Below are 21,034 nucleotides of genomic sequence, written 5' to 3'. Positions count from 1 at the left end.
TTAGTGCCAAAGCTCAGAATTCCTAACCCTTTGGAATGATGAAGTTACTCCTCTTTGAGAAAGAATCAAATTGTGTTATTATCATTTTACGAATCGAAAGCCAAATTGATATTAGAAGTCCATGCGAATTCATGTTAGTCAATATTCTGGAATCACAAAGCTTGGAGGCCCATTAACAAAAGTTAAAGTAAACTTAAAAAAGATTGGAATCAAAATAACATGACATCATGTGAAGTTAACAATTGCAAATGTTAATTTAACTTACAATGAAGAAATAAATCTTACTCTAGTAGTAAGATCATATGACTTATGCGTTGAAGTTTGTTTAATTGAAAATGTTTTATCAGTCTTGTAAATTATAATAAAGAGATTTTACGTATAAGTAATTAATGTTCTTAAGCTCGATATTCACTTTCTTTGGCCATCATAAAAGTTGAAGAATTAACTCGAAAATTAAGAATTTAAACTTTAACCAAATATATTTCAAAAAAAGAAGTTCATTGAACTAAATACCTCATTTTGTGAGGTATAAACTTGGCACCAAAATATTCAGGTGGAATGTAAAAAAGAGGTTGGAAGAAAATAAAATAAATCAATAAGAATGTATTTGACTAATAAAAAAGAATTTCAATACTCTTTCTCATAAGGCAAATAAGTGAGGCATCGAGTAATTATTCTCTTTTTTATCCAACGGATCCCTATATGCTCTCTAAATACAAAAGTTCTTTGTTGCTGCCAGAATCTCTATAAAATAGATTTACAACATTAAATGATATGAAATTAGGAGTATTTAAAATCAAACCAAAAATTCCTAATATGATAATAATTTAGAAATATAGCCGCAAGCACATTCAACACAAACCTACAATATTAGCTTTTGTGGGGGGATGATAGTGTAGTGTTGAGTTATATTGCAAGAATTAATCTGTTGTAATTTATCATATACTTTAGGATTACTTAATTATTAATTCTCCTAATAATTTTGATCATATATTTTACTCTTATAAAATATTTTGGGACTGTTTAGTTTTTAAAATATATTTGCTCTTATCATATATTTAGGACTCCTTAATGTTATTATTATAAAGATAATTAAATAATTATTTGAGAAAAATTGTAAATGACAATTTTTGTGTATTGTAAAGTCTTTCAATGAAGATAAAAAATTCAATCAACATTTCTATGGACGTTCATGCTTTAAATATAATATAGATAAGTGTACGTGCTTTGAGCGTGTGTATCATAGTAATAAATAATAAATGTAAATGGCAAAAAATCATTATGTGTACGTTATTTTATTAAGTACTAAATTTTAAAATAACAACGTAAAATTGTTAAAGATAAAAAGTTTACTTAAAGAGTAACATAATAATTCACCATCACACTAACAATTAAGGGGCAAAATTAAATAATAGTGAACAAAATTTCACAATTGATATCAAAAGTCAATTCTTTTTATATAAATACTTTAAATTGTTAAATTGTTAAAGATAAAAAGTTTACTTAAAGAGTAACATAATAATTCACCATCACACTAACAATTAAGGGGCAAAATTAAATAATAGTGAACAAAATTTCACAATTGATATCAAAAGTCAATTCTTTTTATATAAATACTTTATGTGATAAAATGAAATTAAGCTCTATCTCATTGAAACACAATACTAAACTCTAATTTTCTCATATCAAAGCAGAATAGTTTTTCCTGTAATCATTATGCATGCTACAAAAGTTATAATATGAATGTTTCTTAAAAATCAACTCTTTAAAGTTTCCTCATTCTCTCCCAGCAATTAGTTTTGTGATAAATTAGAACATCCATATACACAACGGCAGAAAACTAATGAAAAAAGTACAATATATTATGATGGATGATAAAATAGATTCATAGTTACCTTGGACTGTCAACACATTCATACGAATAAATACTTAAACCAAAATTTAAAGCAATTAGAAGCGGAATATTTTTGGTGACCAAAGTCTAGTAAAAACTGTAATATCATTGAGCAGACAGAGCTGGTGACATACATCAACATGGTATTAGAGCAGACAGAAGTCCTAGGATCGAATCTCACCAACACCCATTATCAAAATAAACTTCCATGTGCTTGGTCCATGAAAAAAAAAACTCAGGCTCGCACGCGAGGGGACATGTTGAGAATATAATTAATGAAAGTGTGCTTTTACTAACAATTTAAGATTTTTGATGAGATGGTTACACACTTCTTAGTAACATTGTTACGAAATATGTTGGATTGAGAACTTATCTTTCTCACTAACTTTGCTTCCATAAGTTCAAGTTGGGTCGCTCCTTTGATCAGATGATTCCATTTAAATTGCTGTTATTAGAAAAAGAACTTCTATGAAATAGAATAATACGATAAAGAAACCGAGAGACGAAGAATTGACAAATAGAAAATTGGACTGCAACAGAGAGGAAGAAATGGAATAATTTAGAAACAGACTTCTATCTCATCTAAAATCTCCGTTTTATTTATTTAAAAATTATATCTTCAACATCTTCAGTGTCTTAGAGAATGATTCACATCCCACTGTTTCCCCGGGGAATCTTATTGTATCTTGATCCCAACATTTTAATGGCTCACCTGTCAGCTTGTAAAAACCCCTCACATCCCCACTCAATTGTTCTGTCCTCACTTTTAGCATTTGCATATCCATTGTAGAAATTTATTCATGAAAGATGTGAATAAAATCGTTCATTGTCTTGTAGAAGAGTCGGACTCATGCTTGTTATATCATGCACATCAAATTATCTTAGCTTTATTCTCCAATCTCCATTGTCATTGTGCGAGGGACTTCTTAGTTCTGAAAAAATTCTGATTCCTTGATTTGCTATTTCTTTTTCTTTTGTGTTTTAAAAGAAGGGGTAATTTTATTTGTTATAGAAAGTGTATCACTTGCGTATTCAAAAAGAGGTACCTAAGAGAGATGTCTTCACTTTTCCAAATACAAACTTTTGGATATGAACTTCTGTATATCTATAATATCTCCACAGGGAACGTTACAGAGACCTCATAAAGCAGTGTCAAGCAATGCATTCCAGTATAGGAACTGGTTCCCTTGCTTATGTTGTTGGGTCCAAAGTCATGGACATGAGAACAAGTTCCAAAGATGACTGCCGAAGAGAAGCTGATGTCAAGAGCAGTCAAGCTTCTGATGTAAATACTGACAATTTATACGGTTACAGTGATTTTGATAATAATTGTATAGACACACCACATGCACATCAAAGGGAAAACTCTAGTGATTCTGGTGACCTTATAAGTGCAAGGGGAAGCACAGATGGGGCAGCATTGGACTCTTTCTTTTCTGTGCCTACTTTGGGTCCATACGACCGCCGATCCTCCGAACTTGGGGGTGAAGCATGTCAATCAGAATCTGTAAATGAGAACTACTTTGATTTTCCTGCTTTACCTGTTACAGACTTATTTGGGAAGAGTGTAAAAAATAAGAAAGGTCATAGGTCATATGGTAAGAGAATTTTAGCAAGGCGTAAATTGAAATATGGAGATGACAAGATGCACAGTTTCAGAATAAATAAGAATGCAGATCTAGTCGTAGAAGCAAATGTTTCCTCATCATATGACGTGTCTCATTCCCTGAACTCTGAAATTGAGAGGGTTCGTCCTACTGGGCCGGATTCATTGTCATGGTCTGGAAAATTCCAGGAACGTGAAACAGAGATTGTTAGCAGAATCAGAATATCTGACGCATCCGACACTCCAAATATGAATGCAAGAACACCTCCAAGTGGTGGTTTCAGTGATGAAAGAGTTTCAGAATGGCTCTGGACATTACATCAGATAGGTAAGTTCAGCATTAGTGATCACCTCTTTCCTACAGAAATTTGATTTCATTTACCTGAAAGTTAATGGTATTGAAATAGAATTTCCTTTTTTGGCTTTTAGTTGTTGATGTAGTCAGAACAGATAGCCATCTTGAATTTTATGAGGATAGAAAAAATTTGGCTAGAATGTCAGATATCTTGGCTGTATATGCATGGGTTGATCCGGCAACGGGATATTGCCAAGGTTGCTCCTTTTCTTCTAACAACGTTCTTTTTTGCTGTTTCAATTCAAAGCTCTTAAAGCAGTTCCTTTATTTTCTTGTCTTATTTTTTTCTAGGAATGAGTGATCTTTTGTCTCCTTTTGTTGTTCTGTTTGAGGATAATGCTGATGCATTCTGGTGCTTTGAGATGCTTCTACGGAGAATGGTCTGTACATGAACAACAATTCATGCATTATTTCAGTTTTAAGTTCTTCATTGTTATTACTTTCTTTTTGTGCTTGTGACTTTATTTAGTGTTTCTTTCTCTTCAGCGTGAGAACTTTCAGATGGAAGGACCAACTGGTGTCATGAAGCAATTACAAGCTCTGTGGCATATTGTGGAACTTACAGATCGGGAAATGTTTTCTCATTTGTCAAGCATAGGTGCTGAAAGCCTTCACTTTGCCTTCCGGATGCTGTTGGTGCTCTTCCGCCGAGAATTATCTTTTAATGAGGTTCTTTGTATGTGGGAGGTTTGTGTTTCTGTTTTTATTGAGAATCGGAACGTTAGTTGCAATGTGAAAGGACATGCCCTAATGAGAAAGCACCAATCCTTTAGCAGGAAAAGTACTATGGCATCAGAAGTTTTCTCATAATTAGATGGATTTGTTTACTTGGACCCTTTTATTAACGAGTTCTGGTTTCTGGTTTACTTCTCTTTCTATTTTCCTAAGAATAGACACAGAGATGACTGAAAAGGACAGTGCTGTGTCTATAAATATACATCCCAAATTCAGTCTATAGACTATTTAGCTTCATAGCATCTTTTGGGAATAGCCATTTAATCAGCTTAGTTTTTAGCCTTGTTGAACATTTCAGGGATACAACTTTATCATCCTTCAAGCTCTCTACCATTTATTACCACCTGCTTATCCTATATGTAGTACCCTCCATTCTACACTTATAAAAGACATATCATTGCGAACACTCGTAGGAAGGAGAAGGAAAAGAAGAATTACCAAGGAGAGACTCAGAGATCTCAAATGACTAAGATTTTATTCAACACAATTGTCATGCAATATTATTGATATTTAATATGGATAGTTTTTGTTCTGTTTAGTCACAAGCATGTCTTCTTTCTCTTCAATATCATTAGGTGTTTTGTGTCGTTATTCATCTGCTTAACTTATTTAGACTTTGCAGATGATGTGGGCTGCAGATTTTGATGAATCAATTGCTTTTCATCTAGAGGAGAACTGCCCTGAAATATTGGTCATTCAGATTCCAAAGGAATCTGAGGCAGAATCTGGAGAAGAAAATTTTGAGAATAACAATAGTGATTCAAAGGATGACTCACCCTCTAAACATGGAAGTGGAGAGCGTACCGTGTCTGAAAACAACGGGATGAAACTTTCCTTAGCTCATCCATTTTGTGGCCTGACAAGGAATTTTTGGTCCAAAAGTAATGGCATGCACAATGTTAATATGGTCTCATCAACAAGGAGTACTGTTGATGAATTACCAGTTTTTTGTGTAGCAGCTATTCTTGTCATGAACCACCAGAAGATCATTAAACAAACTCGCTCAATCGATGATCTTATCAAGGCAGGTTTATTTATCTTAACATCGAGTGTGTTGTATACTGATCATCAAATGGATGCTTTCCACTGTGTGATTCTGCCCTTCTTTTTCATTGTTAATTACTTTGGTTTGTGTGTCATTCTAATTTTGAAAGGTAATGTGAAGTGATCACACATTTTTGCTGTTATTGTCGTTTCTTTATTGTAGACTTTACATTTGCCTTTCTTATTAATTGATATGCTTTCTTCATTGTTTCTTCTTTTTTTACTTGGGTTTGAGGCACTTGAGCCAAGGGTTTTTCGAAAACAGTCTCTGACCTCCTCGAGGTAATGGTAAGGTCTGCGAACACTCTACTCTCCCCAGATCCCACTTAATGGAATTTCACTGGGTATGTTGTAATGTGAAGTGATCACTTCGTCAACTCTATGTAGTGTTCTTATTTTTCCCTTTATTTAATCTCTTTCCTTTTGTTTTGGACTTCACAAGAATTTGCCTTTATTTCCTATTAAATCTTCTTGTCACTAGATTATACTACTAGAGACAACATTTGTTGCAGTGAAGATTTCTCTTTATTTATTTCTTTATTTGTTTTTCATTTTACTTGACCGTGATGGTTTAAGTGCTAATATCATTAATTGCTTCCTGGATGGTGTTTCCTACACATTAGCTTGTTATTATGCTAAAATATCAGGTTTTGGCATTACAGATGATAACCTCCTCCTAAATTGTGCATTTTTGAGCATGCTAGCAAATTAAGAGAAAAATGCCAGGACTTACTATTGGAGATGACCTTCCTAATCTTCAAGTAGAAATGAACCATGGAAAGATGAAACTCCATGACTATTTAGTGATCAACCATTACTTCCCTAAAATTATTGCATTGGTATATTTAGGTCCAAGTGTTGTCAACATGAACTTAATGCATCTCCATTTTGCTGCTGAAGGGTAAAAAATAATTTTAAAGATGCCAGATTATTTTATGTTTATCGTGCTTGTTATACATGATGATGGACCTTGGACTTCATCTCACATCATGAACATAGTGTTAGTGTTTTGTCATTTTGGCTGGTTTTTCAGGCACCTCTCATTTTTACCTTGGTGCTATCTGATATGGTAGTTGGTCTTGAGTTATTTTGTGGCACCTCCCTCTTTGTCTCTGTCTCTGTTTTTCTCTCTCTCTCTCTCTCTGTATGTGCCTGTCTTATGAATTATGAATTTGTTGGAGTTACCAGACGTGCACATCACATTAAAATATGAATTTGTTGGAGTTACATTGTTAGTATTTACTGATTAATTAAATGTTGTACATATATCAGATATTCAATGACAATATGTTAAAGATTCGGGTCAAGAGGTGTGTACGGACTGCCATCAAACTGCGGAGGAAGTACTTCTACAAGGTTGTATCTTCTAACCTGGTGTTGGGTTTTTGATACTTCTTCCTGCTCAATGGGATCATTCAATTTTTCGTTCGAGATGGCGTCATTTTCTTAGTTCCTATTTTTAAAATTTTATCTGGACAAGTTGGTCATGCTAATAAAAACCTACTGTTTTTAAATTTCTCTCTCCTGTTTGAAGCAGCTGATTAAAGGTAGAAATCCAGCAGCCCAAAATGGTGACTGAGTGTTTGGTCTCTTCCATTTGCTTAGATGGCCAGGCAGATCTCTCATGTGGAGTTGTTAACTGTAATATGATTTTAACGTTGGAGTGCAGAACAATTATCAGATATAGTTTTATTTGGAGTTTTTACAACAATGTGATTGGCATTTGAGTATACGTCCATGCACTACCTTCACCCAAGGTACTCTGCAATTTTTTGTTTCTTATCTGAACCCAATAAAGTAGTCTTGTTTAATTCCCGAAATTCTTGTTTTTGAGACCCGACTTCTGACGGACCATGCAAATTTCCTCTCTTTTTCGTTCATGCAGTGGGTTTATTTTTAGTGACAGTTATTTATGAACTGTTTAGCCTTGATCATGAAAGGTGGTTATTATTCTGTGTTATAAAATGTACATAGACACCCAATAAACAGACACATCTTCATAGAATACATAGCACAATCATAGACAGATATATTTAGGGATTTATGATTTTGTTTTTCCTTAGATAGATTCCTTGTACTTTAATGTCATCTTTAAAACGGCAACGATGCCCGAAGAATGGAGGTCGAGCGTAATGATCCCTCTATACAAAAACAAAGGGGATATTCAGAGTTGCGACAACTATAGAGGTATCAAGCTACTAAGCCATACTATGAAACTGTGGGAAAGAGTAGTGGAGATGAGGGTGAGGAGAGACGTGTCTATTTCAGAGAATCAGTTTGGATTTATGCCGGGACGCTCAACTACAGAAGCCATCCATCTTATGAGGAGACTGGTGGAGCAACATAGGGAGAGGAAGAGGGACTTGCATATGGTATTCATCGACCTAGAAAAGGCTTATGATAAAGTCCCAAGAGAAATACTATGGACATGTTTGGAGGCTAAAGGTGTACCTGTGGCATACATTAGGGTGATCAAGGACATGTACGAGGGAGCCAAAACCAAGGTAAGGACAGTAGGAGGGGACTCAGATCACTTCCCAGTGGTGATGGGGTTGCATCAAGGATTAGCTCTTAGTCCTTTTTTATTTGCCTTGGTGATAGATGGATTGACGCGACAAATTCAAGGTGAGGTGCTATGGTGTATGGTTTTCGCGGATGACATAGTCCTGATTGATGAGACTCGCAGCGGAGTTAACGCTAAGCTGGAGGATTGGAGACTACCTTGGAGTCTAAAGGGTTTCAGTTGAGTAGGACCAAGATAGAGTACTTAGAGTGCAAGTTCAGTGAGACACCTCAGGAGGTTGGCGTGGAAGTTATGCTTGGTGCTCAGGCCATCCAAAAGAGAAGTAGTTGCAAGTATCTTGGGTCTATCATGCAAGGCAGCGGAGAGATTGACGATGATGTCACACATCGTATTGGGGTAGGGTAGATGAAATGGAGGCTCGCTTCCGGAGTGCTATGTGACAAGAATGTGTCACCAAAACTTAAGGGCAAGTTCTACAAAGTGGTGGTTAGACCGGTTATGTTGTATGGGGCGGAGTGTTGGCCAGTTAAGATTTCTCACATTCAAAAGATGAAAGTTGCTGAGATGAGAATGCTGAGATGGATGTGTGGGCACACCAGGAGCGACAGGATTAGAAATGAGGCTATTCGGGACAAGGTAGGAGTGGCCTCGGTGGAAGACAAGATGCGGGAAATGCGACTGAGATGGTTTGGACATGTGAAGAGGAGAGACAGATGCTCCAGTGCGGAGGTGTGAGAGGCTGGCCATGGATGGTTATAGAAGAGGTAGGGGTAGGCCGAAGAAGTATTGGGGAGAGGTGATTAGACAGGACATGACGCAGTTACGGCTTACGGAGGACATGACCTTAGATAGGAGGGTTTGGAGGACCCACATTAGGGTAGAAGGCTAGTTCATAGTCTCATTATTCTTCTCTATTCATAGGCGTAGTAGTGAATTACGATCTCTTGCGCTTTGACTTCTGATTTCTGTTACTATTTATTACTTTCTATGCTTTGACTACTCTATTTTATCTGTGACGCTTTCATTATTTATTTATTTGTTATTTGTTATTTGTATTTATTTATTTGTATTTATTTGTTATCTATTCGTTATTTGTTTGTTGTTTTTCTCATAAAACTTTTAATTTCCTATTCTTAGCTAACATTTTTTATGCGTTTATGCTTTTACTGAGCCGATGGTCTCCAGAAAACAGCCGTCCTACCTTGGTAGGAGTAAGGTCTGCGTACATTCTACCCTCCCCAGACCCCATGTTGTGGGATTTTACTGGGTTGTTGTTGTTGTTGTAGATAGATTCCTTGTACACCTAAAAATAGCTCTCCTTTTGGATTAATACAATGTTGAAATTGTTCCATTCTCTCTGTATTTTACATGGTATTAGAGCACAGTTCTTGTTTTTATTTTCCGAATCACTGGTGTTGACTCAGAAAATTGGCCACAAGTGACTTGGATGGTCATGTCTGGTAGTGGGAGGTACTTGGGTTTTGATATTTAAATCTCACAGACCACCTTGGGAGGACCACCTCACCCTGATCTATAAGAACCCAGAATTCAGTGCCAGGGGAAGAGCATGAGGCTCACTTTCCGGTGAACTATTCTGGCAGCTTCTGCATACAAGGCGTGTGGAGGTGCATGTAATGTAACATCCAAATCAGTTTAGATTTTCAGTTTCTAGCATTGCTTTTGTATTTTCGGTAAGAATTTTGCAGTCTCTTGTTCAACAAACCTCGGTTGGGTAGATTTCTGAGCATTCCAGGTTTTGTAAACTTTGTTTTTCTTTGGCAAAATCGCTTGACGTTGTATTTGCTGATTTTGGTGTTAGATTACTACTAAAACTTTGGTCGATTTTTACTTTGTGAATCTGTGGCTTGATTGATTGTTTATTCTAAGTGAAGCTTATTTTGATTGGGTCAGTCGAGCTTTATTAATTCTTGAGCGTTTGGAAATTTGTTGGGGGTATTTCCGCTTGGTGAAATTTTGTTGCTTTCCCCACTCACTTTATTATTTTTGATACCTTGAGTATTTTAACTGGGACAATCACTGATCGTAATCCGGTAACTTAAAGGTCTAAAGTTCTTGCTCCTAGTCTGACAAAATGGTTTTGGTTTCTGTAGAGGAGTTTGCTAAATTTTCTCAATATAAAAAATCCACTTCAATTATTGCTTTTGCTAAGTCGAATAATGTATGCCTTATCACCTCTTCAAATAAATGGGTCATTGATTTAGGTGCCACACATTGACAGGTAATCCTAATATTTTTCTAGCTTTCAACCACACAAAGCACCATCTCCAATTAGGCAGTTATTGTAGCTGATGGATCAACTTGTAATATTGTTGGATTTGGCATGGTTAAACCAACCTCGTCTATTACCTTGTCATCTGTGTTAAGTCTATCAAAGTTGGCTTTTAATTTGATTTGTGTCGGTTAACTTATAGAGTCCTTAATTATTAGATGTCATTCTTTTCCCGTCAATGTCTGTTTTGTGATCTTACAACGAATCAGGTAATTGGAAAATGACATGTATATGATGATCTCTACATCCTTGATGAATGGGACATCCTTCTCTACCTCTATTGAAGAAGCTTTGTCCTCAGTTTCAGAATATTTCTTCCTTGAATTGTGAGTCATGTTGATTTGCAAAACACCATCACATCTCGTTAGGTCCAAAGATTACTAATCGAGTTGAGTCAGCTTTTGAGTAAGTTTATTTTGATGTTTGGTGACCATATCTAGCTTTTTCTAAATCTTTGCATAAATATTTGTTACTTTTGTAGATGATTTTTCTTGAATGACTTGGATTTGCTTTTTGAAGAGTCGATCTGAAGTGTTTACTCACTTTTCTACCTTTTAAGCTGAACTCAAAACTCAAAACTCAATTCAATGCCTTGGTGCATATTCTACGGAGCGATAACGTTGAAGAATCTATGTTAGAAGTATTTTGATCCTACATGAGACAACACAGTATCTCCATCAATCTTCATCTGTTGATATACCCTCTCAAAATGGAGCTGTTAAGAGGAGGAATAGGCATCTACTTAAGATAGCTCGGGCACATATGTTCCAAATGAAGGTTCCTAAACAATTTTGGGCTGATGTGGTCTCTACTAATTTTCTAATAAATCGCGTCTCATCAATTGTGCTTGTTGGTAATGTGCCTTACAGTGTTTTTTTCCAATTAAGTCATTATTTTCGGTGGAACCTAAGGTGTTTGGAAGAACATGTTATGTTCAAGATGTTCAACCATCTGTTACCAAGTTGGATCCCAGCGCATTGAAGTGTGTTTTCTTGGGATATTCTCTCCTTCAGAAGGGTATCGGTGTTATTCTACCGAACTTGCAAAATATATGGCATCAACTGATGTGGTATTTTCAGAGACACACCATTCTTCTATGCACCTCCCATTTCTTCAATTCAGGGAAAGGAAGATGAGTGATTAGTTTATTAGGTTACTTGTGTTGTGACAAAAAAATTAGATGATGTTATTCTTCTATTTCTTAGTACTCCTATTGAGCACCAATCCACTATTGTGCCTCCAGCACTTGTTCCATTTGTGCCAACAAAACCGCCAATTGTTCAAGTTTACTCGAGGAGGCAAAAAACCGATGATACAGTTCCTTTGCTATCAGATGTTTCGCCTTGATCCTCCAGAAAATCTTGACCTTTCTATTGGCCTTCGGAAAGGTACACGTTAGTGCAAATTCACATATTTTTATGCTTATTTGTCTCTTATGACCACTTATCAGTTGCATCTAGTTGTTTGATTGCCTTTCTAGACTTCATTGCTACCCCCAAAAGAGTGAAGGATGTCTTGAACACCCTGGATGGCATGACACAATGCTTGAGGAGATACATGCTCTAGATGGAAATCACACTTGGGATTTGGTAGATTTACCCAAAGGAAAGAAAGCAACTGGATGTGAATGGGTCTTTGCAGTCAAAGTTAATCCTGATGGCTCTGTCGCAAGACTTAAGGCCAGACTTGTGGTTAAAGGCTATACCTAGACTTATGGGGTGGATTATTCCGACACCTTCTCCCCGCTAACCAAGCTCACCTTTGTTCATTTCTTTATTTCCTTGTCTGCTTCTCAGCATTAGCCTTCACATCAATTGGATATCAAGAATGCATTTCTTCCTGGTGATCTCAATGAAGAAGTGTATATGGAGTAACAACCTAGGTTTGTTTCTAGGCGAAGTATGGGAAAGTTTCGTACCTAGTTTGGAAAATGTAGCGACGTAGTTCAGGAATTTAGATTGAAGAAGAGTAAGTGTGATCACTCAGTCCTCTACAGACACTCAACAGTTGGTATCACTCTTTTCGTTGTTTATGTTGACAGTATGGTTATTACAGGAGATGATTCCGCATGAATTTCTTTTCTCAAGAAGTTTTTACATGCCAAGTTTCATACGAAACACTTGGGGTAGTTGAAATACTTCTTGGGCGTCAAAGTAGAATGAAAGGGATTTTCTTGTCCCAAAGAAAGTATGTACTGCCCTACTTGTAGAAACTGGAAAATTGGGAGCCAAGCCGTGTCGCACACCAATGGTTCCTAATTTACTTTTTACTAAGGATGATGGTGACCCTTTTGATGATCCGGAAAGATACAGAAGGTTAGTTGTGAAATTGAACTACCTCACAGTGACCCGTCTAGATATAGCATATGTAGTTAGTATCATCGGTCAATTCATGTCTGCACCGACAGTCAAACATTGGGCAGCCTTGGAACAGATCTTGTGCTACTTAAAAGGAGCTCATGGCCTTGACATACTCTATAGCGATCACATACATACTCGTATTGAGTGTTTTGCAGATCTTGATTGGGTTGAATCAAGAATTGATAAAAGATCTACTACTGGCTACTGTGTCTTTGTTGGTGAAAACTCTGGTATCTTGGAGGAGTAAGAAACAAAATATTACATTTCGATCTAGTGGAGAATCTGAGTATAGAGTTATGGCTCAATCAGCATGTGAAATACCAGGATTCATCACCTTTTAGTTGAAGTCGGTTTGAATTGTTTGTCTCCGATAAAACTTTGGTGTGAAAATCGAGCTGCTTTTCACATTCCCTCAAATCCAATGTACCATGAACAAACGAAACACATTGAGGTTGATTGACACTTTTGTTCATGAGAATATTCAAGAGAACATGATTTCTACTATGTGAAGATAGGAGAGCAATTGAGTGATATATTCAGGAAGTCTTTAAAATGGAACAGGGGTTGAATATTTTTGTAACAATTTGGGCATGATTAATATCTATGCTACAACTTGAGGGGGAGTGTCATAGAATGTACATAGACACATCTTCATATAGAATACATAGCACAATCATAGGTAGAGATATTTAGGGATTTGTGGTGATGTTTTTACATAGATTGCATGTACACCTACAAATAGCTCTCCTTTTGGATTTATATAGTATTGAAATTGCTCCATTCTCTCTGTATTTGATATTTGGTTATAGTCTTCATTTTAATAGAAAGATTATGGGTAAATGATTATTTTATGCAGATAATAAGGTGAAGAAGAAAACCATGCATTTGGTATTGCTCTGAAAAAATAACGAGATTGTTTGATAATGGGGTGGAATTCCAAGAGGCCTAAGTAAGATACTGTTATTGATCGATGTTCGGCTCTGCAGAACATACGCCAAGCAGTCTTGCAATATTAAAAGTAGCATTATGTGCTTGGAGAAAGAAGTGTAGAATGGAAAATCTTTTTATGGAGGGAGAAACTTCTCTCTAGAAGCAAAGAAGCTAAATAATAGACCTACAAAGAAGCTATAATATTAGACCTACAAGAAGCTCTGGCCAGTCCACATAAAAGTGGGGGATGCTTGTGGGGGCTTTTTAGATGTTGATTTTATCTTGTTTGATGTAGCTATGGTTAGATTTTTCGTAAGGAAAGAGGGAAGGGTTCCTGTGTCAATAGTGATGGAGGAAGGGGAACAAACGTCAGGGTCTAGTTTACACTAGAGTTTAGCCTTGAATTCTTCGAAAATGGAGAGGAAATATTGAGGAAATGAAGTGGGAGGAAAGGGAAAGAGGGGCTGCTTAAGGCGGGTTGGTGGGGTTGGGGGGGGGGGGGAGGAGCGAAGCGGGAAGCGAGAGGAGACATATGATGAAGGAGAGATGGAAATGACTATGGAGAGGGGATTGATTAAAGGGCATTTTGAGAATAGGGGAAGGGTGACAAATGAGGGGATAAAGGACGCATATGCCAAGGTTAAGGGAATCGTTCTGGAGTAGAAATTTGTATCGTTTCACTTATTTGTATCATCCAATTCGAATGAAAATTCTTGAATTTTAATTTTATAACTAATTGATTGTGTTTATTAGTTGTTGTATCTGCAGATAACATCAGTGATGTTTATGATGGCAAACCCTTCATACAAAAGTAGACTAACTTAAAAAAAAAATAACATAATTTTCTATGAAGACTTTAAATGTCACTGATGTTTATATGCAAACATGATTCTTTACAAAGAGGATCTAGTCAAATGTTGCCCAAAAAGTACACGAAGCCAACCTGCTCTGCTTATGTGTACAATGGTAAATTCCACTCTTAAAAGCATGCTGATACGAATCTCCTTCCATATGGTACACATGCGCACTAGAGGAGTTAGGTCCCATGCTCACTACCATTTTACAATCTCTAGCATCACCCAGTAGACTCCTGACATTGTTACACACCATGCACTGCAGCATGTATGCAATAGGGCAATCGAGTATTAGATGGTTGACATCCTTTCATGCTTGTTTGTGCATGAAGCTCGAAATTAGTAGATTTTCCTATATAGGTTCTTTGTTGTTAGGATCGCTCACCATGCATATGTCTACACACAAAGGAATACTTCCCTCGTTGCTCTTGAGATCCATATTAAAGAGAGAACACTTCTTATTCTCCGTCAACAATCTATTGTAGAATGACTTGGCATGCATTAATTGAAAAGGAATTCCGTTGCCTTGGAAGAATCAATTTGCATTTGGTGGCAGAATTGATAATTTGCCTATACCATTATGTTTGAAGTCTTTTCTCTGGATATTGGAAGTACTTAGTGAAAGAGTTAAAATTTAGTCTTCAGGTGATACGAGTATTTTTGAAATTTTCTTGATTCTATAGGAGAATGCTATGTAAAGTTTACCTTAGTGTAATTCTTATTATATGCCTAATACCTTAGTGTAATTCTTACTATATGCCTAATAATTCGTCTCTTGATTTGATGTTCCCAATAGTCGAAGTACTGTAATCTGGAATTGGACCCGAACACATAATTAACACATGTAATGGGGTTATACATGCTGATACTTTTGGTATATTTCATATTATAGCAAGTGTCTCAGCAGGCTATTTCTGCTTTCAAATTTTAAATATGTCCATGTTACTTGTAGTGGAGAACTAAGATGTACCTTTTTTGTAATTTTCTTCTGCAGGACTGTTAAGTTGCATGTTTCCTTTACCTTGGTTGGTGAATACAATCAAGTGGTTAGGGAACACGAAAATTTTTCTGTCCTAAAGTTAGTGGTAAGGATTATGTATCAGCAGTTTCGATAAACTTGTCAGCATTGAGATGTCTCAGGGGAAAGCTTAAGAATTGATGAGAATTAGGAGGGTCATTCAGATGATAATATTTCTGGAGAAGAAATTTTTTATGATTTTTTCATATCTTTGTTACCTAACTTGTCTTGAAACAGTAAAAAATATTTATTTCTCTGGGCCAAATGTGTTGTGCCGTACTTTATGTGGAATTATTCATGCTCTTCAGAGTTGTTTGCATGCAGATTAACTCATTGCCGTCATCTGTCTCTCTCTCTCCATATAGTAACTGCTGATCAACTACAAAAACAGATTCATGAGAGAACCTTCTATTATAACGTTGTTGGTGAATTACTATTATTGTCCTTTTTCTGGTGTGAATTTTGTTTTACGTGAACACTTAATGAGACTTGATTTGTCAATGTGCTTTGCCCATTGCATGAAACAAGATGATCAAACATTGATATTGTAGATTGAAAAATGAAAAACGTCAACTTTGGTGCCGTGGTTCATTTTGGTCGCCTTTGGTTATCCGTGGTTTTTGTTTTAAGAATCGAGACATCTATATCTATCTATGTATCTATCTATACTTCTATACTATATTAAAAGCATGAAGACTCTTAAAATGTTGATTGAACTTTTTACCCTTCATTAAAATGACTCTGCTTTAGATAAAATCGTCTTTTCACCATTTTTCTTGAATTACTAATTAGTGATTTTTATAATATTTAAAATCCTAATTTTAGAGTAATTTCTAAGGCTAAATAAATAAAATCCCTATAGAAATGAATTTAAATAGTAGTTTTGGGGGTTTCCAATAAAAAAAAAAGTTATTGCACGTAATTAATGATCTTAGTTGGTTAAAGGAATCCTAATTCTAAAGTGATTAAATTTGAGGTAAGTATATCAATTCATATATGTTATATATAATGTAAAACCTCTTAATAAATGACTTTTAGTTTTTATTTCATCGCAACTTCTTCTTTTTTACCATAATCCTTCTTTCACTATTAATTTGTTGTAAGTAGTTATATTATATTATTATGTTTGTACTTCATTTTTATTTTACTAAATTGTTTAGAGTATGTTTTGTATATTAATAGCAACATAGTTTTTACTTTTGATATTAATAATGAAATTTGTTCTTTATATTGAATTTGCTCTTGAATTGTTAGTGTGATGGTCAGTTATCGTGTTCCTTTTTAAGTACATTTATTATGTTAAGAATTTTACATTATTATTTTACAGAATATTCTACTTAATAATATCTAATATGATGTACACACAATATTTTTCTTTTTATGTACATTTTATCAATTAACGCAATACATACATGCAAAACATGTATTCTTAGCTAGTACTATATTAAAAGCACAAAAATCCTTAAAATATTGATTAAACTTTTTGTCCTTCATTAAAAGACTCTGCTTTAGAAAAAATCATTTTTTCACCTTTTTTCTCAAAATATCATTATTTAATTATCATATTAATATTTAAGATTTTAAAATTAATTAAAATTATAATATAAATTATTTGTTTTATTTGTAACATGTAAGAAAAATATTTAATATTTTAAAATTGACTAAATTGCATCCTAATACAAATCACATATGTCTTACTTTGGAAAAGTAAAATGTTGCCGAGAAGACCTTTTTTATTGGCACATAGGAGTCTCTTTTCCTTTCACAATTACGGTAGGCGATGTATTTTACTTAGTATAGGTGAGGCGTAAGTCTTGAGACGTGAGCGTAAGCCTTATGAGTCTTTAAATTTTTAATTTATAATATGGTATAATAGTATAATAACACAAAATTATAAAAATACATCAATAGTTTGAAATAATTACAAATATGATTAAGAAAACTCATAGAAAAATAAAACTTCTAATATGACTACACAAGTATAAATAATATAATACCTTAACTTTCCAATAATAAAAGAATCATTATTTCTCAAAATATTTTTATCATACAATACAATTTACCTTCTAAAAGAAAATAATCAATAAAACATATTAGTATTATAATAAAAACATCACTACATTATGAATAAAAAGAAAATTACTTTCAAATAGCTACATAAAATATGATAATTTTGAGACATATGACAAAATCATGAAGACTGATGATAAGAGAAAAAGTAAAATTTCGCTACCTATTTTAAAAAAGAAATGTTGCGTAATATATAGTCACCTTCATTGTGTTACCAAATAGTAAAGATGTGATACTACAACTTGTTATTTGAGATACTCTCAATCTTCTTATCTCTATAGATTAAAAATTATTAAGTATCATTCATTTATTCAAGAATTATGAGCGTCAACGATGTTAACTAAATATTTTAACACATAATTTGTATAAGATCTATTAGGCAAGCCCCGAGCGTTGGGCATTCTTAAGACGTATTGTTGGGCGCTTATAGAGTAAGTCTTACAGAATTAAGTCCCACACTTGAGTCTTGGAGAGTTTTGCTAGAGCCCCGCCCCAAAGCGAGCCCTGAGGCGAGTCCCAACAGAGTCTTTTAAAACACTGATCCTAACACAAATCTAAGAATCACTAATCACTTTAAATTGGATTTTGATCCCAACATATGTTTTGATCAAGAAAATTATAGCTTATTTTAGTTTTGATTCAAGTTGTCTTCTCGCATTCAATATCATCATCTTTTTTGTCTTTCTTTATTTCTTTTAGTTAATTGTTTTAAAGATTATTATGAATTATATATAATCAATAATTGACAATTAATTTTCTCCTTTTGATAATATTCTTGTAGTTTCTCTTTCAGTTAAAAAATTTTGATCGAAAAATTAAAGGAAACAAGCATGTTCCCGCCTAATGAAGTAGCCGAAAAAAAATCCAAGGTTTATCTCTTTCTTTATACTCTTAATTTCAGGAGAGGAGAATTTATGTATGCTCTAAATCGAGTTTGGTCCAATAAGTGATTTAATTGCATTCTTACAAAAATCGTTGGTTAATAAACTTATTTGGAATGTCTCTTGTAATTATATGAAGGGCAAAAAACTTAACTAGACAAAATAAAAATCTAATTAACCAATACATAACAATATTTTTAGTTTACACCAACATGGCAATAGTTTTTTTTCAAAACACAAAATATTTTTTTTTAAAAAAGAAAAAAATCGATAATAAAATACTGCCCACGTTTTTTGCAGTTAAATATATCCTAATCCCTTAAATTCCTCCCCATTAGTTATTTACTTTCCACATTTATCCCAATCATTTGTTAATACTTTCTCTCACATAAACTAAAAAGAAGTATTATAACTAAAATAAAACTCTTTACCTTCTCTTTTCTAAAAATTATTTCATGATAGATGTGAATTATTTGTCAATTTTAATTCATCACGATGGAAGATGGGATTCAATAGGTATGTATTATGATATATGTTTCGATTCCTGATAATGTTATACTATATTTTTGGTTATATTTCTTGATTAAGGTTCTTGAATTAACACCAATAGATAAAGATAAAAATAAGTACCAATTATTAAGTGAAGAAAATGAAAAGAAAATGTAGTTTAAGATTCTTATGCCAGTTTGTATGTTACGAATATTATTTAAGGTACTAGTTAACTAAGTATTTAAATTCAAAAACATATTTAATTAGTTGGTGCTTTGTTAGTTTGAATAGTATATGTAATGATTTAAGTTTTTTTTAACAACATCATACAAATACAAATGGAATACAATCAATAATAGACATTTTTTAAAATTATAATTTGGTTGATATTATGAATGTTTGGTGTTTTTGTGATTTTTTGTGATCACAAATTCATGTATACTTAATTAAAATAGTTAAATTCATGATTTTTAGTTAGTGTACTTCTTGGTGTACGTGTTGATGGATTTAATTTGATATTTTAACCATTATTGATGAATACACCTTTTTGCTGGTTAAAAATATGATTTTTTTGGTGTACGTGTTGGTGGATTCAATAATTTTATAAGTAATACCTATATAGTGATGATGTTGATAAATATTTTGATTATATTATGATTTATGTATTTATAATTGATATTTTGTTGGATTATATACTGATGAACAATTGGTGTATAACGATTTATAGTCATCGTTCATTTTTGGTGTACATGTTGGTTCATTTTTTGATGTATGTGTTGGTGTATTCAATAATTATATAAATAATACCTATGTACTAATGATGTTGATAATTCTTTTGATTATAAATAAGGATCATATAATATATGATTGCTGTTTTGGTGAGTATACTTTTATAATGGTTAAATAAATGTTTTTTTGCTGTACGTGTTGTTAAACTTTAAATATAACACAAATATAATTACCAATTTTATATGTTTTTGATTATATATTGGTTAATGTGGATTTGTAACACTAACTTATAATGTGACGCGAGTAGATATGTAAATTATAAGATTGAAGGAGTAATATTTGATGCAAACACCAAATATGAAGGATTACCACTATTGCTTCTCAATTAGGTGTGGACACGAACATATTTGAGTTGGTTGACCCTAGGGCTCTTTCTAGTGGGGGTAGTTTCCATGGTGTGATTTCTCTTTAACCCTTTAAAAAAATCTTATAACTTGAACAACTCATATAATGACCTTGACGGTCATTTTCAGAAATTTGCATAAAATTACCATTTTACCCCTATTATTAGTGTCCTTGAGTATTATTTGTTTAGTTTGTATGGAAGAATGTATTAAAGTCTTAATAGATAGTGAAATGGGCATATTCTTAAGTTCTATAGAGTTAAGAGGTGAAAAATGATTTTCGGTACCAAATGGAGCAACGGGTCTCGGAATGAGATTCTGTTAGTTCCATCAACTTCAAAATAGAGAATTTGGTTTAGGAGATCATCAAAAATATATTTGGGGTTGATATGTGAATTTGAGGTCTTGAGTTAAAAAGTGAAGTTTTAAATGAGTTGGTTTGATTTTGGTCAACATTTGAGATCTGAGCGTCAGATGAAAATTGTGTCTGTTCCTTTGCATCGAAACATCGAGTTTGATCTAGATGAACCTTGACTTCGAGCCTCGGGACCTTAATCGTCATTTTTGAGTTTTAGGCCAAAAATTTGAGTTTTAGGCCAATAAGGAGTCCGTGAGGGTATTTTGGTCAAAATAACTTCTTTTTAGAAATCTGACAATTCCATTGAGTCCGTAATGTCGAATTCAGTGTAGTAACATATTCAATTTATTTTTTTATCGAACCCCGAATGATTTCCGAGGGTCCAGCCGAGGGCATTTTTGGATGGTGTTTTAGCTGTTGTTTCTGGTTTCTCGTGCAGGTCCATTTGTTCTTCGTGATCGTAAGAGTTCATCACAATCGCAACCTGCTCAGA

At 34.0% G+C, this 21,034-nt stretch overlaps 1 protein-coding gene across 5 annotated transcripts in view; it reads left to right on the top strand.

Annotated features, from left to right (window-relative positions):
* LOC129870867 (uncharacterized) overlaps positions 1-16,043 on the top strand; it is a 41,192-nt gene extending 25,149 nt beyond the window's left edge. For 3 of the 5 annotated variants that reach the window (XM_055945745.1, XM_055945742.1, XM_055945746.1), the window contains 8 exons: positions 3,017-3,828; positions 3,930-4,052; positions 4,147-4,235; positions 4,342-4,542; positions 5,204-5,614; positions 6,907-6,990; positions 7,172-7,391; positions 15,587-16,043. In XM_055945745.1, coding sequence (XP_055801720.1) covers positions 3,017-3,828; positions 3,930-4,052; positions 4,147-4,235; positions 4,342-4,542; positions 5,204-5,614; positions 6,907-6,990; positions 7,172-7,213 — 1,762 coding nt within the window. In that variant the 3' untranslated portion in view covers positions 7,214-7,391; positions 15,587-16,043. Of the gene's footprint in view, positions 1-3,016; positions 3,829-3,929; positions 4,053-4,146; positions 4,236-4,341; positions 4,543-5,203; positions 5,615-6,906; positions 6,991-7,171; positions 7,392-13,664; positions 14,207-15,586 lie in introns of those variants that run through there. The other 2 variants (XM_055945744.1, XM_055945743.1) reach the window with 2 other exon arrangements.
* Positions 16,044-21,034: the final 4,991 nt, after the last annotated feature.

The sequence above is a fragment of the Solanum dulcamara genome, chromosome 10 (assembly GCF_947179165.1).
Source record: "Solanum dulcamara chromosome 10, daSolDulc1.2, whole genome shotgun sequence".
In the NCBI taxonomy this organism is placed as follows: Eukaryota; Viridiplantae; Streptophyta; class Magnoliopsida; order Solanales; family Solanaceae; genus Solanum; species Solanum dulcamara.
Note: the sequence above shows the minus strand (reverse complement) of the source record. Positions and strands in the feature narration are given on the sequence as shown.